Source organism: Gordionus sp. m RMFG-2023, chromosome 2, assembly GCF_954871325.1.
Source record: "Gordionus sp. m RMFG-2023 chromosome 2, tfGorSpeb1-WG-v2, whole genome shotgun sequence".
NCBI lineage: Eukaryota > Metazoa > Nematomorpha > Gordioida > Chordodea > Parachordodidae > Gordionus > Gordionus sp. m RMFG-2023.
The window spans coordinates 12,163,083-12,181,695 of record NC_088776.1 but is presented as its reverse complement, the minus strand read 5'-3'; the positions used below and the strand labels follow the sequence as shown (position 1 = coordinate 12,181,695).

General features: G+C 25.8%; 2 protein-coding genes across 4 annotated transcripts in view; one reads left to right on the top strand and one right to left on the bottom strand.

Annotated features, from left to right (window-relative positions):
* Positions 1-2,583: 2,583 nt before the first annotated feature.
* LOC135923646 (coatomer subunit beta'-like) lies at positions 2,584-17,895 on the top strand. 2 transcript variants are annotated; one of them, XM_065458510.1, is made up of 21 exons: positions 2,584-2,650; positions 2,693-2,830; positions 2,870-2,956; positions 2,999-3,125; positions 3,171-3,319; positions 3,398-3,544; positions 3,624-3,723; positions 7,150-7,292; positions 7,885-8,023; positions 8,653-8,749; positions 9,436-9,635; positions 10,120-10,226; positions 10,726-10,869; positions 11,703-11,833; positions 12,088-12,295; positions 13,030-13,140; positions 13,276-13,490; positions 14,650-14,742; positions 15,274-15,436; positions 16,185-16,301; positions 17,691-17,895. In XM_065458510.1, the coding sequence occupies exons 1-21, from the start codon at positions 2,648-2,650 to the stop codon at positions 17,775-17,777; spliced, it is 2,706 nt and encodes a 901-aa protein (XP_065314582.1). In that variant the 5' UTR covers positions 2,584-2,647; the 3' UTR covers positions 17,778-17,895. The 2 variants fall into 2 exon arrangements, with proteins under 2 accessions (XP_065314582.1, XP_065314583.1); XM_065458511.1 differs by lacking the exon at positions 16,185-16,301.
* The window catches only part of LOC135923647 (uncharacterized), a 54,039-nt gene continuing 52,868 nt past the window's right edge, over positions 17,443-18,613 (bottom strand). The window contains exon 25 of one of the 2 annotated variants that reach the window (XM_065458513.1): positions 17,443-18,329. In XM_065458513.1, coding sequence (XP_065314585.1) covers positions 18,272-18,329 — 58 coding nt within the window. In that variant the 3' untranslated portion in view covers positions 17,443-18,271. The remainder of the gene's footprint in view (positions 18,330-18,613) is intronic. The other variant, XM_065458512.1, reaches the window with a different exon arrangement.

Genomic DNA, 18,613 nt, shown 5'->3' with positions numbered 1-18,613 from the left:
TATATAAAGATTTATGTATTTTAAAAAGGTAATACTATGGTAGTACTTCTTGGTGACATTCTAAAATCTGATATATAAAGATTTATGTATTTTAAATTTTTATATTGCTTTATAGTTTACTAAATATTGGGAAATAAGTAAGGTATTACTATGGTAGTACTTTTTGGTGACATTCTAAAATCTGATATATAAAGATTTATGTATTTTAAATTTTTATATTGCTTTATAATTTACTAAATTTCGTCCACGATATTATTTATTCATCCATTTTATTATAAATACAAATTTTAAATGATTAATTAAATTTTCGTAACTTTTTTATCGATTCGGAAAATGCGTATAAATAAGAAAAAATATAACTTTTATTTCTTGCTAATACGCCATTTGGCGTAAGTCTATCATCTCCCTCATTGTACAGTTTTACGATTCATTATAAAATATAAATTTGAGCATAATTTAATTACACATAAAATTAATAATTATATTGCATACGCATAATTATTATTGTAACGTACTATTTAATTAAATAAGAAAATGCAAACATGCTTTCAAATAAATAACATTTAAAAATTTAATATTATATCTTATTAAAATGATAAAGTTTTTCAAATAAAATATCATTTAATCTATGCTTATTCTGCCTATTAATTAAATTTGAAATATTGAATAATCTTTCTACAAGAGCGGAAGATGGCAAAATAGAATATATATTTTTTAAAAAAATGATTTTAACTCTCATCATTTTAAATATTTTAACATTTCTAACTTATATTGTGAGAAACATTTTTATAAAATTTTTAAATTGAAATAATCGTCTTCCTCCCATAAGAGGATGGAATTATTTCCCTAATGCATTATCTTTTTTTCTTTTCGAGTTAACCAAAAGGTGCTCTATCTATAAGCATATGACGCAAATTTTTTTCTCTACATGCTACCCATCAATGATGCAAAACGGCTGGATTTTAGCCGATTTAAAAAAATGAATAACTCAATATTTTATCCAAAATATGACGTAAGCTAAAGATCTTTGCTCATAGATGACACAAAGGTTTGGGATCTATTAACAAAATCTCGAAGCTTAGGGCAATGACTTAGTATTTTTTATTACTTTTGTCATGACAGTATGTAAATACGTTAGCTTATATAAGAGGATCATTTTATATGTTTAAAAGTATTATGATATTTTAAAAGAATAAAATTATTTTAATCACCAGATATTTTGACTAAAACTGCACGTGGAAGACTCTTTTTTAGGTTTTTTTTCATGGAATTAGGACATCCCGACAAAATATCGATGGATAATTGTGACAGATATCGTATCTTTTACTTAAAATTTTAAAATAAATATTAATAATAATATATAAATATAAGTCCGTTCAACTCATTTTGGAAAAAATATTATAAATAATTGATATTATATATATTTTTTTATCATTTGAACTCTTAGATTTTCAGTTTTATTTAATGCGGATTTGTTCAACGAATATTAAGCTTTTAGTTATTTATAATTGTTTAATGAAGAAGAAATTGTTGGAATTAAGTTTATTAAGTAATTATTCATACTTGTGGGAAATAAATATCTTCATAAGAGTTAATAAAGGAAATTTATCATCAATATTAGTATATAGTGATTATAGCATATTATATTTGATTCGTTAATTTCTTTATTTGCACACATTATACATTTATTGCTTCCATATTATAGGTCATACAAATAATAATCATTATGACAAAACCAGAATATTCCATATACACAATCATAATAACATCAATACATAAAATCCATATGCACAAGCAATCATTCTAGAATATTTCTTCATCTCCAAAAATTGCATTATCCCGATTGATGATTCTCATATATATGTCCACAGGTAACTAATCGCATGGTGATGCAAAAAGATAAAATGTATTAAGGGATAGTAATAGAAATACAATTTAAGGGACGATAATATAAGCATAGCCAGAAGTAAGGGTTTCATTGAGCCGAACAGTTACTCAAAAGTTTCCCTTTAATAAATTCTTGGTAAGGCTCATGAAAAAGGCGGTTACAATTTTTATTGTTATTTGTTACACCTATTATTATTTTGACTAAAATCTTATTAAATTTCAAAAAAAAAAATGATTTAAATAATATATTTTAAATTAAGTTAAATAAAGAAATCCTTGACATTCTAAGTAGCTTTGTTTATCGAATTATCCTCATTTTTTTAAAAGAATCCAGGATCAATTCTTTTATAAAATGGAAAGCGATCTCGATGCTTTTTTTCATAATACAAATCATTAACCTCATCCCACCTTTTTCAAATCCAATAAAAATTTGTGTGATGATTATCACGATGTGGGGCCTAAACAGGATGGCGTCTTTTAAACAAAACGTGGGTATTTATGGCCCTATTTTTGCTGAAGATATTAACTAGAGTATGTGTTATTTTAGACATTATACACTTTTAAAATATATTTTAAAATTATTTTAAATGACATATAAACAAAGAATCAGGTTTAATTAAAAGCGAGATCAATTTGAATTAAAAGTTGCCCTAATTTTGTGTGTGACAGCTGTTAAAAAATTATAAAAAATTTCAATCTCTATTTTCGCGAAAATCGGCATTTAATTTTTAGGACGTACGCATAAAAAAATTTTCAAGCAATGGTAAAATTTTGACTAAATTTAAAAAAAATTGTTTTAATCTAGCCACTTAGATTAGATATCAAGAGAAAATTAACCTCAAGATCTGATAGAGTCAAATGTATAGATCTACACCCCACGGAATCTTGGATGATGGCGAGTTTATATAATGGGCAGATTCATATTTGGAATTATGAATCACAAGTTGATTTAAACTTTAAAATTGGTTCACAATTTTTTTAGCAATTAATTAAAACTTTTGAAGTCTGTGATCTCCCTGTCAGGGTGGCTAAATTTATATCTAGGAAAAACTGGATTGTCTGTGGAGCTGTATGATTATCTTTTCTATATATTATATTTATTAAAATATAGGATGATATGAATATACGTATATATAACTATAATACTTTGGAACGTTTGAATATGTTTGAAGCTCATAGTGATTATGTAAGATCAATTGCTGTTCATCCTTCTCAACCATATATCTTGACAAGTAGTGGTAGGAGATATTTAATATAGATAAAACACTAAAACCTTTTTATAGATGATATGTTGATTAAATTATGGGACTGGGACAAGAAATGGGTATGCTCGCAAGTGTTTGAAGGGCACTCTCATTATGTTATGCAAGTTGTATTCAACCCAAAAGATAATAATATCTTTGCTAGTGCATCATTGGATAGGACTTTAAAGGTTATTTGATTTAATTAATGCCGAAAAATGAATTTTTTTAAATAAATTTCTGAACCTATTTATTTTCTAAAATAAAAGGTATGGCAGCTAGGTTCAAATGTTCCTAATTTTACATTAGATGGGCATGAAAAAGGTGTGAATTGTGTTGATTACTATCCAGGTGGGGAAAAACCATATCTTATATCAGGGGCTGATGACAGAATGGTCAAAATTTGGGATTATCAGGTATTATATTATATTTTCTTATCATAATTTAGAATTTAATTATTAATAATTGTTATAAATATTTTTTTGCTATGATTAGAATAAAACATGTGTTCAAACATTAGAGGGACATGCTCAAAATATATCATGTGTAGTGTTTCATCCAGATCTACCAATTATAATGACTGGATCAGAAGATGGTATTTTTTACTCTTATTTTCTTCAAATGTTTAAGATTGAGGCAATTTGGGGAAAAAATAATGAGTTGGGTGGGGTATAGTACAGGGCTTAACTCTATCCTACATTTTCTGGATCAGATTCAGATAGTATATAAAAATTGTTGGATTTCATAAATTATTGTATTTATGTCAAAATATTTAAAAATAATTAGATTTTATTCCATAGATAAATATTGATTTTTTTTTAGGATTTTTATGTCAATCTACCACTTATACAAGGTTATCTATCTTTCTTTTTTTATGGGCAGATGTTCACCCATGGGAGACTTTGGGATGCACACAGGGTTGCCAAATCTCACAATTTAGCTACGATTCTTACTATTTCATACCTAATTTTTCAATTCTAGGTTTTATATTTTTGTCAAATCTTAAAGCTTACACAATATTATTTTGGCTAAAATCTTAATTAGCCCATTTTTAGAAATCAACCCAAATTGAGTTTTTTAACAATACTACTAACAATATCTGTTTATACCTTGTGTGGTAGGGTTTAATTTAAATTAAATATTATTCGGTGAATATGATTGGTTGGTTGGATTATTAATAAATACTACAATTTATTTATATTTGAAAATAAAATAAATTAAATTTTATATTTGTTTTTAAAAATATTTTGTGATTATTTCAATTTGCTCAAAAAACGTCTCAAAACAAAAGTTTGAAGTCTGAGAAATGAAATAAAAATTATGTTAAAATTTGTGAGAATCATGGCTAAGTGTGACATCTATCAACCCTTGTTTCAGTCTCTGGTTCTACACCTATATTAAATTTTTTTTGCAAATTTCGGACTTCTTGCAGTGATAAGGTTAGAGTTGTATACCTTGTTTAGTCCATTTCAAATACTATAACATTTTTTAAAAAAATTGAAAAACACAATAATTAAACATAAATCTATAAAATTAGTGAAATAAATAAAATGAATGTACACAAACGAGAATAAAATACAAAAAATAATGCCACCATATACATAAAACAATCTAAAGTAGGGTGTTCTAGTTCAAAAGCTGTTTAGTATAGGCTAAAAAGCAATTAAGTTGAACCAGGACACAGATTAAAAGCTTGTAAATTTATTTAATATAAATTGAGTTTTATTTAAGAATTTTAAATTTCACACTAGTTAATAATGTGACCTTATTGCTAAGCAATAAAATAGCATAAAGAAATATTTTAATATAATTATATTATATTGCACATTGTAAAATATTTTTTGATTGCATATAAGTTTCCCTTAAGAGGATTATAAATTACATATATTTTAACATATTTACAAAAGTAACATACTTGTCTATTTACATTCCAAAAAATGAAACTAGTTGCTGTTATTTGCAAAAATGTAATTAGTTTCTTTAACAACACTACCTTATTTATATTTTCATTGTCATTTTTAAAATTATAATTTAAATAGATTACTATATTTTTTTGATGTTGTTTTTTATTATATTAGATCTCTCGATAGTTAATAATCCAATCTGGTGATTCAATTTAAGATGATAAGTTTCTAAAGAGTCATATCTACCTCATATTGAATTAGTTTACCTTTTGTAATCCTAATGGTACTTGCAAAGTTACAACTTTATGCAAATTGTAGTATAAACATAACTTGATTAAAATAAACCTTGCCTTTATACTGACTCTTAATCATTAGGAACTTGGAATGAAACTGGCACAGAACTTTAACAAAATTCGATTTTTAGGGTGCACTAACAATTTTATATCTTAATTTAAATAATAAATACGATTCAAAATTAAAATAGTGTTATCTTATTATTATGTAGAATATTTTTTAAACGTGATTAGGATTTTGGTACTTATCGAAATTCCATAAATATTATTTTAAATTTATTTATTTAGGATTTAGAAGTCATTTTAATTTCCTTTTTTTAATATAAAAATTAATTTAACTAGCTTTGAACTTAGTCGGAACGTTTTTTAAAAATATTTTGAATAGTTATTGCCATCAGACTCATTGTTCAAGTTTACATAGACCTGTGAGCTTACCGGCCTTTTTGCAATTTTTTTTATCTCTTAACATCATTTGGGTCATGGTTTATATAATCTGGTAACAGTGAATGGTATTAAGATCCTTTTGTTGAAAATCTTGTCAAAAGAATGAGAGAAATTATTATTGCTCTAAGATATAAAACTTCAAAGATTGAATATGAGTTCTAGACAGATCAAAGAAAATGCCTAAGTACAATTGATCTAACATCAGATATGGTAGATATTGATAGCTCTGATCTATACCCTGATACCCGTTTTCAAATTGGCTATTCCAATTGATATTAACAATAATGCCACACATATTAAAACGTTAAAATTAAATGTCCCAAACAGGGGGCATATTATATTAATTATACTTCTGGTGCAGATAAAAATTTGATTAATAACCTTTTGAAAAGAATTTGGACTTTTGAATTATGAATCAGATTTAGTAGAAGAACTTTTTAGTTTTTGTTCAAAATTAAAGAAACAGTTGAATTCCTATATACACAAAAAGACCACTTCAAACTTGGCATCACTTTTTAGAATTAAAATTGAAACAAATTTAATAGTAAATGAATGATAATGATAGCTCAGAAATCATTTCCTTAAAGGAAAATATGCTTAAAAAACATGCACTATGATTTTGTGATCTGCATGTAATAATATATAAATATGTTCATTTATTCAATTTATTTTTTATTTCAAAAATAATCTAGTTGTTGGTTTCTCTTCTAGACCCAATATTTCAAAATTTGAAAATTGTGTCAAGGCATACAATATACCAAAATTTTGGTATTTATTAAAAATATTTTAAATGTATAGAATATATTTCAAATTATTTGGCAAAATTAGCAACTAAACATTCAATAACAAGTACATTGTGATTCCTTTTAAGTGATTTAGAACAAGAATGCCATATTCTTGTCGGAAAACGTCATCCACAATATATGAATGTTCTAAATTTTTGGAAGAAAAGGGGATCGAACTTCCTAATCTTTCCACGCTAACTAAAAAGATTCTGTATTTTCCGGTAACTAGCACACTTAGTGAAAGAGTTTTTTCATCCGCTGGGTTGTCGTTGAATTTAAGAAGATGTTCAACATGTCCAGACAATTTAAATAAAATTATTTTTATGCATGATATTTATAAAATTACAAAACTATTTTGAATTTATGAGTTATCTATTCAGTAAAGATCTATAATTATGCCGAGATATCTATCTATAGTGTATATTTTAATTTATTTTTCGAAAAATAAATATATATAAAAAAAATATGTTATAAAAAATTTATAAAGATGTGTCGGCTAGGTTGCCGATCAGATTTTTGAAACTCGCGCAATAGTTTCGTTGGCATACAGGTCTATAAAAAATTCATTGCCACAATTTTATTTTATTATATAAAGGAACGGTTAAGATCTGGCACACCAATACTTACAGGTTAGAGAATACGTTAAATTACGGTATGGAGAGAGTTTGGGCTATAGCATGTCAAAGAGGCTCTAATTCTATTGCGCTGGGATACGATGATGGAAGTATATTACTTAAGGTTTATAAAAATAGAATTAATTATTCATTTTTTTCATGTCGAAAATATTATTTTTATGGTGTATTTGAATATACCAAGAAAGAGTGATGAGATTAGATAAAACATATTTAAGAAAGAACTATAATAAAGAGAGAGATTAAATTTTAAAAAATAAATAAATACTTTATTAAAATATGAGGGGGTACCTCTGTTTTTTAAAGGTCACTCCGATATTTTAATAACATTCCTAGAGAAATTTACGTAGTTGATATTTATTATGTATTCAGATTAAATATTTTAAAGATTATTAACTTTATAGTTTTATTATTTAGTAATATATAATTTGAATTGAATAACTATTGAAAATAGAGAATTTTTATGTATAAATAATTTTATTTTTCTTTAATAAAATAGTTTATGGTTATCATAAATTTATAGTTCAAAATACAATACAAAATCACTATTCTTATTTTTTTTAAAAATACTATAATATATTTTGGATGGGCTAAATTTATTAAAATTAAAGCCTAATCTGTTAAATAAGATAATCCGATATTAAAATAAAACGATGTAATATTTTTACCAACGTTTTTTTAATATGCGCCCCATTTAGTTGGGTAGGGAAGAACCTGCGGTTAGTATGGATGGCACCGGGAAAATCATATGGGCCAAGCATTCTCTCATACAACAGGCTAATGTTAAAGCCCTGGCAGAAAACTTGGAAGGTTCCGGCAACGAAAAGGAAGGGGAAGGTATAGTATTTTTTTTATTTTACGCTATTTGGACCAAGATCGTAATATTTATCTGGAACGTTCCGATCTTCATATAATAAAAATAATGAAAAAATATATATTTCAAGGGAAAAGGATAGTTTTTCCAAAAATTCTTATTTTTTTTACAGCTTAAAACCACGAATGGAATGTTCACTTTAGGTAAATGAAATGATCAATTAAAATTTGACATATTATTTATATTATCCTGCATCTTTTTTTTTTGCCTTTCGAAAAAAATAATCATATTTATTTGCGCTTTAAGTCACATTCGGTCTGTTTTTTTTTTTGAAAATAAGTCGAGTCCGTCTGCCCCGATTTATATAGAAATACGGGATGAATCTTCCCGGCCGTCACTCTATAATTTTTTAAAATAATCCTTTCACGATAATTTTTACACAAAATTTTATCAGGCCATATTTTTTCACGCAGGATATATATATATATATAAGTGGAATAATTTTACCGTTAAGGATTTTAGTAAAGCCATAACCATTAGTTTTATTCTTGAATATTTAATATACAATTTGCCTAATATTTAAAACTTAATTTTTGGTTCCATCCATCCATTATTCAAATCTTTCATATCAAACAAACAAAAAATGGTAAAGCTGTAATAAAAGACGGTCAAATTCTTCCGCTCAATGCAAAAGACATGGGAAGCTGCGAAATATTCCCTCAATTTATAACTCACAGCCCCAATGGGAGGTTTATATGAAAATTATATATTATATTTATAGTTTAGGTTATAAGCCTCTTTCTTTCTTGAATATTTGTTATATGTATCTTAAATATTCCTAATAAAGTATTAAATCTGGGTTTCATAATTTAGTCCTCATCTCATTATTTTTGATACCTATTAATTCAGATTGAGTTTATAATATTAATTAAGTTTATATAAAAATATTATTACAAATATTCATAACAGTAAAATATAATGATAAATTATAATTCAAAATGCATTAAAATTATTATAAATGGGCAAATATAAATTTTCGCACAAATGATAAAATATTTTTATCGTTAGTATGGTAATGGTTGTATCATAAATTTCAGAGGGAACCGATATTTAATGTAATAAAATGTCTGCATGTTTGATTAATAATTTTGGGTCAGAAATCATATTTTTATTATATTATAAAATTTAAATAAAAAATCGTGATTTAATCAAATATATCGATTTTTTAAAATTTCTATTTATAAAAACATGCTTTTTACCAGCCCTACTTTTTTTACAAATTTTATTTATTTACTTCCACTTCAATTCTGATTGCTCTAGTCCCTTCCTTCTTTCATAAATTTAATTTGCCTAAAGAAATTTTTTGGTCGACCCTCTTTTCTTTTAAGTTGATTGTATTTTTCGCCTTAATACCATCAATCACTTGATAAATTAGGTTTGTGACGGTTTGTGGGGATGGAGAGTACATCATCTACACTTCCATGGCTCTGAGAAATAAGAGCTTCGGTTCGGGATTAGAATTCGTATGGGGTCTTCAAGATCAATATGCATTGCGGGAGAATTCTGGGTCTGTTAAAGTTTTTAACAAAAATTTCAAGGAACAAACTTGCATTAAACCGGAATATGGATGTGAAGGTTATAAATAACATCGTAAATGTATATATTAAGGTCCTTTGAATTTTTTTTATGAGATAACCGTTTTTAAGCCTGTAATATGGTGTAAAAATTAAAAAGATATCGATACAAAATTACTTTATTTTAAATTTATTTATTATAAAATATAACTAACTTACTAATAACCTAATAAATTATATATATATATTTTTCAAAAGTAAATAACAATCAATGTAACTATGAATTAATTTATGTTAAGTGAAAGAAATAATATAACAAGTTCGTAAGGTAAAATTTAAGTTAATATAATTCAAATACATCAACAAAGCCAAATTTTGGAAGTGGTCTTTATAGGTTTTATTTAAAAATATACCTTAATACTGTATATGCTACAAGGCAATAATCAATTAGGTTAAGAAAAGTTAATTATTATAATATTTACTATCACGTTCATTTATATATTAACATTATTAAATATTATGCTTTATTATAATATATTGTACAGGAATATTTGGAGGATATTTGTTAGGCTCTAAAACTAGCAACTCTTTATCATTTTATGATTGGCAAACAACCGAACTCGTTCGACGTATTGAAATACAAGCGAAAAATGTAATATAATACTTAAATTTATTTATGATACATTTTTTTCTAATTTTAAATATATCCCGTCCGGATATACACATCTTTCCATCCCAGATGCGGTCATTCCCTTTTATGCCTCGTTGAGACTCGTCCTAACCAAGATTATAAGAAGATAAATTTATATTCTGATCCATAATTAATAATGGTTAATAAGGTGGGTTATATTGAGCGATTACGAGATTTTAAAATTGTTAAGAATTATCTTATAAATATTTTAACCTGGGTTTTTCAGTAGATTTCTATCTCATATTCATACAAATGTATGAGTGAAAGAAGCCGGTGTAACCCAAACCTGTCCTTGAAAATTTGTTGGTTCCACTCTAATTTTTTTTATCAATCTCGTATAATAATATTGAGGCCCCGCATTACTATTCACTTTTTTGACCCCAATACTACTCGCTTTATTTTTTACACCGAAATAAAGGGTTAACAATACTTATATTTGTACCAATTATTTTTAATCAAGGTTTATTGGTCAGAAACGGGAAGCTTGATTACTATAACAACTGACGATAATTATTTTATCTTGAAGTACAATCAAGATATAGTAGCTCAATCAAAAGAAAACAAGGAATTGGTGACAGAAGATGGAATTGAAGATGCCTTTGCTGTATGAACATTTTGAAGATATTAGGGATATATTTTATATAGGATCGGATCGGGCTGCATCCATTTTAAAATATCGGTTATCGGCAAATATTATAAAATTTTCCGATCCGATAAAAAATGGCGTTTTTAACAAAAATAAAATATTATAAAATTTTTTAAAAAAGTTATATCTAAAAAACCTTTTATTTTTATAAATAAAATCGATTTTATGTTTAATATTTTATTAGTAATAATTAGTTAATAAGCATTCTGCCATATTGTTATTTTTTTTCACATTCTGTTTATAAAAATGTGCAATAATCTCTTCAGAATTTGTTTTTAGTGAAGCTAGTGATACAGTCCCCATCACCTCAGACTTCTGATAAATTGGAAATTTTGGTATTTCTAAAAAGAAATCTTCGATATATTATTTTATTATTACTTATTATGTAAATAGATTATTTTTATTACTTATTATATAAATAAGTGATTTTTTAATAAAAATATTTTAATTGAATATAAACTATAACTGATCATTATAAATATTTAAATGACATATGTTATGGTATAGTTAGATTATAGATGTTATACTAATAAAAAGTATATTAAAAATTAAAACCATTTGTATCTTTACAATACAAAATTAGATATGTCAATTTAATATCGGGAATATCGGATCGGCCTTCAAAAAGTGGTATCGTTACACCCCTAGAAGATATAGATAACTACTATAAATTCACTATAAGAAAATATATTAGGTTAGCATTTTTAAATCAAGCAGAAAATTCAGGTTGCAGTTCAACTACAAAAATTGAGAATATAAAAACATTAATCTTTATTTTTTTTTAAACATAGGTAATTAGCGAAATACAAGATAATGTTAAGACCGGTCTATGGATAGGCGATTGTTTCATATACACCAACGCTTTTAATCGCTTGAATTATTATGTTGGAGGGGAGGTCGTTACTATTGCCCATTTAAACAAGTTATCTATTTAATAATTTTTCGATATATTGAATATATAAGTTGTATGACTTAGCCATAATTTTCACATTGAATCAGAAATACTATGTATGGTCTCCCTGACTTGTGTAATTGTTGTCCTCATTTCTTTTTATCTATGCAAATGAGGGAAATTGCTGAGTATGTATTCCTTATGCCTAAGGCTTTACCTGGTTGTTAATTACTCTAGACAAATCTTCATAGTATATTGACATTATTTTAATTTTTATAAAAAAGTACCCTATACATCCTAGGCTACATTCCTACCCAGAACAGGGTATATTTATGCGACAAAGAGCTTAACGTAATTAGCTACACCTTATTACTTTCGGTTCTGCAATATCAAACAGCCGTCATGAGGAAAGATTTTGCCGAAGCTGATAAACTACTTCCATCCATACCCAAAGAACACAGGTCCAAGGTAGCTCATTTCTTGGAAAAACAGGTTAAATATAATTTGCTTTTCTTTTTTGATAGAAAGTAGTTATGGGAGAAAAACAAGAAAGATAAACGGACGATAAAAATAACTGAAAGAAGGAGAAAGAACAGAAGCAATGTTTCCATTTATCTTCCTGAAATTATTAAGTTAGTTCATTAGACAATATTAGGATTGAATAACCGGATACTTAAGAAATTTAGCCTAGTTATTAAAAGAGTGCATTTGACAAATAATTATATGGAAGAATTACTTTCGAATTTATTTATCAGTTTTTCTTAATGCAAATGTGTTTTGTTTTTTTTCATTTATTATTATTGTAATTTCGTTTAAAGTATTATCTGGGTAATATGTCTGAAAAAGTACAGAAATAATATACTCAAAAAAAATAAACTATGGGTTGAGGGAGAGAAACGGAAGAAAGTGAATAGATTTAAGGTAAGGCCTCTTCTATGAATCAGAAACATGTAAATAAAAAAACTAAATTTTTTTTAGAGTTGTTTATTTATAGATGCGTAAACAAAATTTTGGGAATTTAAAATATATTTCAACAAAAAACAAAATTATTCTTAAATTTATATCAAATGAAAATTTTTTGATTTCAATAGGAGCTTTTTTTTGTATTATAAATAAATTTTGCTTCTATGTTTTTGTTTATGAAATAAATATTTACATAAAGGAGCTAGAGGATTAATAATATACTATGCGAATTTCTCTATTTACACTATCAATTTTATGTCTAGGGTTTCAAAAAGCAAGCATTAGTCGTTTCCTCGGATCCCGAGCACAAATTTGAGTTGGCACTGCAATTGAATGAGCTAAAATTAGCTTTGGAAATTGCTCAAGATATACAGGTTTATTTTAATTTATTTTGGACGTTTTTCGGATGGATATTAGACATACTTATAAAAAGATATATATACAGAAAGAATTACTACACCTTTATTTACTATAAAAAAAATACAAAAATTCTCTTGACAAATATGAAGTCTGAACAAAAATGGAAACAGTTAGCGGAAACTTGTATGACTTCCGGCGAACTGGAAATGGCAAAATCTTGCCTTTTTAATGCCAACGACCTAGCCGCCATCCTTTTATTAGCTGAATGCCTATCCGATTCTAAGCTCATGCAGGAGGTTGCTGAGAAAGCTACGATTTCCAAACAATATAACATCGCCTTTTTGGCTATGTTCAAGATGGGGAAGTAAAAAATAACTATTTTGTAAAATACGAGTTTGGGAAATTCTAAGTATATGAGTGCTTTATCGTCTTCAAATACCAGCACTTGATTAAAGAACATGATTTTAGAATTAAAAAATATTTTTTAAATGTTTGCAATAATGCGTATAACTATCAAAATGCTATTTAAGTTAATTATTACAACATTAGTTATAATTATTTTATTAGTAGTCTGACATTGATAAGTAATTTAAAGAAATACTTTTTTTAATGGTAGAAATTTAGAACAAATTTATTTTTAACCAGGATGGATCTTGACATCTAGTGGAATCATATTACCACTGCTAATAATAAATAACTACAACTTGTACACTTGTCGGATTTTTGTGTAATTTATTTACAAAACCTTTTTCTCTCAAGTTCACTAGAAAAGCTCTCAAGTTTACTAGAAAAGCACTCTAGTCCCGCTTTCAAAATAATATTTATTATATGTACAAGACATCGGTGACTATTAATTTTTTTTTAAATATTTTAATTGAAAATATTCATTTAATAAATTACTTATGGATATATTTGTGCCATTGTCATGAGTAATTGATTTTTTCAATTTTAAATTCTTCAACTGAAGATAATATAAGTTCGAATATTCACCCCTGTGAGGGTGAGGAAACTCAAAATAGCAATCAAAAAAATTTTCTTTACCAAATTTGTATTTATAAAATGAACTGTTGCTAAGCAATATGGAATCGAATTTTAGCACTATTGAATATATTTTTTATTGCTGTTTGACAATTTTTATATTTTAGCAAATTTGAGGCACATATTTATTAAATGAATATTTTCAATTAAAATACTTTAAAAAAATGAATGGTCCGAGATGTAATAAATATTATTGTGAATGAGACTAGCGAGATTTTCTAGTGAACATGAGAAAGTTGAAAGTTTTGTAAAGAAATTACAGTGTCCGAAATGTATATAGGAATTTGCCATTCGCAGTGGTGTTAGGATTCCAATGCTATTAAGAGGTACTTTTAGAGATACCACAGCAAGAAAGAGCGCAAAAAATCATATAGGAATTTTTTGACATAGTTTCTTTTTTCAAGAATATTGGTCAAATCACCTATCGATTTTGCATGAAATGCCCCATATGCTTTATTGAAATATATATTTACCTTGTATTATAGAGCCTCCGAGTGTTTAGATATACTCATTAAATCAAATCGCCTTCCTGAAGCTGCGTTTTTTGCCCGATCATACATTCCATCACAGTTGAATAGGTATGAGTTTTACTTATAATTTTACAAAATTGATATTCTCTTCATTTTCAACAAAACATTTCTTTCTGGTAATAATTCAAAACTAATATTATTTATAATAGAATTATTTATTTATTATAAGAAAAATTATAACAAGAGAAGCTGTTTTATAGGCGGCATTAAATTTTGATATTATTTAGTTTTATGAATGAGAACAACTTAACAAAAACCATATTCAACATATAAAACATTTTTATCCTGTTTTTATATTATATTCTATTTATACGAAAGGTTTGCAAATCCCGATTTCTTTTCATTAATAGTTTTTTTAAAAAAAATTACTTTCTTAGATTCAGGCTCGGGTCTAGTGAACTTATATATTTATTACAATGATTTTTTTTAAAATATTTCAGAACATTCTTGGAGCGAGATATTTTAAATTTTTAATATAATCATTTAAATAATATTTAAGATTTTTCAATTCTTTCAAACTATATTTTTTGACCTATATTTTGATAAACATAATTAATCATATATTACTTATATAAAAAGGGTCGTAAAATTATGGAAAGAAAACTTGTCAAATTCGACAAGCTATCAAAAACTTTCAAAAGCTCTCGCAAATCCCGGTGAATATGATAATTTGTTCCCGGGATATAAAGAATCATTGCTAGCCGAAAAAGATCTTGATAAGAATATCGTTCCCGAAAATTATGTAATTAATTACTTATACTTTTCTTTCCCCATATGTTAGTAATGGTTGGGAATTGTTCCACAATCCAGATTGTGTAGAGATTTTATTTGGAATTGTATTATACTATAAACCTATTATTTGTATTGTCGAATTAAAGAAAAATATCAATTCGTTTATAAACGATGCTTTGTTATTTTAAGATGCTGAGATAGTTGTGGAGAGTTGTTAGAAATTAGTTAATCGTTTGAAATTAGATATGAAGGTTACGAAGGAAAAATGAATTGGTATTTGGAGTCGAGAGATGCTTGTCGAGATTTTTTTAAAGCTCCTTCATCTACGTCATAGTAACATTACATAGTACTATATAAAACAATAAAGGGTTAATAACCCCTTTAAGTAAATGAGAATTGAGTTCACACTTATTACTCCTAAAGAAAATGGTATTCTCCCTTGGTATTATACAAATGAAATTGAGTTGACCTTCTTAAAAGGATATTTTCCAACAAAAATTAGGCATATGTTACAAATTATTTTTTGTTATCTTTTATTGTTTTATTCATATTTTTCAATTTCAAACTTTTTAACACATTTTTTTTTCTTCAAAATGCAAAATTTATAGTGAATACTCCAATAAATATAACGAGCTACCTCATAAAGTGGTATTTTATCCATAATTTAAAATAAAATCCCAAATATTATATTTCAATTTATTATCTTTTTTAAAATAAATACTAACATAAATTATCACGATAAACTATTTTTTTCAAAGCCGCAAATTCCTGATTTGACTGAGGATGATGATGAAGTACATGATTTGATCAATGAAAAGAAGTTATTAAAGGATTTAGAACAAATAAATTTGGAGCACTTTGAAATAGAATCCGCGGTAAAAAGCATTTTATTCAAAATTATTTTATAGAAACGAATTCCTGCTTAATATATTCTATTAATATAAAACAGTTAAAAAAAAAATTTTTTTGATTTCAATTTATTTTATTTAAAAAGCGGTTTCAATTTAAAAAAGAAAATACAAATTACAAAAGATTTACTTATAAAATATTTTGGCATTTTTTAAAATTATCCGTTTTTCAAAAAAAATTTACTCCACAAAAAACATTTTTTGATTTTTGGAGTGCTCTACATATTTTGCATTTTTGAGAAAATTATCTTAAAGTTTGAGAATTACATTTTTATAAAATAGGCTTATTCGATGTTACCCTCTATGCCGGAATTTGCTTAAAATTAATAGGCCAATTAAAATAACACCTTAGCCTACATCTTAATTTTATTAGGATTATGAAGGTTATTGCAAAAATTTTTCCGCAGCCAAATTTATTTCTGTATGATGGAAAAACATTAATTTTGAATTTTCTGCCAATCTACACACAATTTTCTTTCATACTTATATATCATTTGCGAAGAAAGGGTTTTTGATGACAAGGTAATTAGAGTGGAATTAATACTAGAGGATTAAATAAAATTATGCTACAGAAGTGAATGTTCAATTTGGCAAAAATTTAGATGCACTTGAAATTCCAAGCTAAGGATTTCTTCCATTCACGAAACATGTGTTAAATTTGACCATTTTTCCGTTCTACGAGGGGTTTAAGGGTGCGAAGAAATATGAGTTGATTATTTCAATGTTTTGCAAGTGATAATATTTCTTATGGTACTATGATGTGGGTGACGCAAGATCTTAAGAATATTTATAATGAAGGGAGAGCTTGTCGTGAAAATTTTGAACCTTAAATTAGTGTAGCCCTCATATCCAAATAACAATTCACCATTCCAACTTAACACGTTTATTTTCATAACTATGATATTAGAATTGGGCTGGCTCCATAATATTATAAATATAATATACACAATCTCAAATTAATATCAATTAATATAGTTACCGTTTAAACATTAAATTGTCTTTATTCATTAAAACTAAAATATTTTTTAAAAAAATACAATATTAACGTGGAAAAACAAGATAATTTTTTATACATTAAATTGTCTATTCATAAAACGAAAACATTAAATTATCTATTCATTAAAACCAAAACATTAAAGTAATTTACATGGTAAAGTTATTATAAAGTAATATTAATTTATCCATTTAAGGCTTCAACATTTAGCGATGATAATATAAATTAGACATTTGACTATGTAAATAAACTTTGTGACAAAGGTAAGTATAAAATATAAAAAAAATATGATGACTTTTCCCGGATTTAATATATTTAATTTTAAACAAATATTATAAAATCATTTTATATATATTTAACAGAATGGGAGTCACGATGAATCGGTTGACATTAGTTATAAACAACCTGGAAATCAGGATGAATTGGATAAAAATCTTGGAATATCTTGAATTGGAAATAAAAAAATTTTTGAATTAACCATCAGTTGATTCATTATTTATAAATAATATATAAATAATAATTTATTACATTAAATAAAATTTTAGTGGACTGTATAGTATAATAAATTTACATATTTTTTTTGAAAATAAATATTTTTTTAATGAACCATCAGTTGATTCATTATTAATAAATAATAATTTATTACAATGAATAAAATTTTAGTGGACTGTACAGCATAATAAATTTACATATTAATTTTTTTTAAAATTGCATTATTTATTAATATACAAAAAGAGATGAAGTTTTTATAAATTATAATATATTCTAAATTTACGATATTTTGCTAATTTGAATTCACATTTAGATAATTTAAAAAAAAAAATATATATATAATGTATATTAAAATAATATATTATAAAATATTGGGGACAGATTCAAATATGTTCACTAGGAAAAAATATTGCACGATTATTTAGGTCCCTTTTCATATAATTTTGAATATTCATAAAAATTGAGAGTTTGCCTTCAGTATAAATCGTTGTTTGCCATAATAGGTAAATCTTTATTATCATGAATTGAATAATAGAATATTTTATTATTCAAATTCAATCATTATTAGCACAATTACACATAATTAATAAACGATGGAAATTTTTTAATAAAAAACACTAAATAAACCTTCCAACGTGAGAGGGAATTCACTAGTGTAGTTAAACGGCTCGACTTGTGCCGATTTAAAAAAAAGGCTAACCAAATATTTTAGCTAGAAAAATATTGCCTAAGTCTCGAGATCTAGTTAATAGATGTTCAAACCTTTGTGCAATCTATCGGCAAAATTTTAAGG

Excerpts from the sequence above, each read along its gene's own strand:
- LOC135923646 (XM_065458510.1), top strand. Across the intron at positions 8,024-8,652 it reads CAACGAAAAGGAAGGGGAAG|CTGTAATAAAAGACGGTCAA; the intron begins GTATAGTATTTT and ends AAAATGGTAAAG. Across the intron at positions 16,302-17,690 it reads ACTTTGAAATAGAATCCGCG|AATGGGAGTCACGATGAATC; the intron begins GTAAAAAGCATT and ends TATATTTAACAG.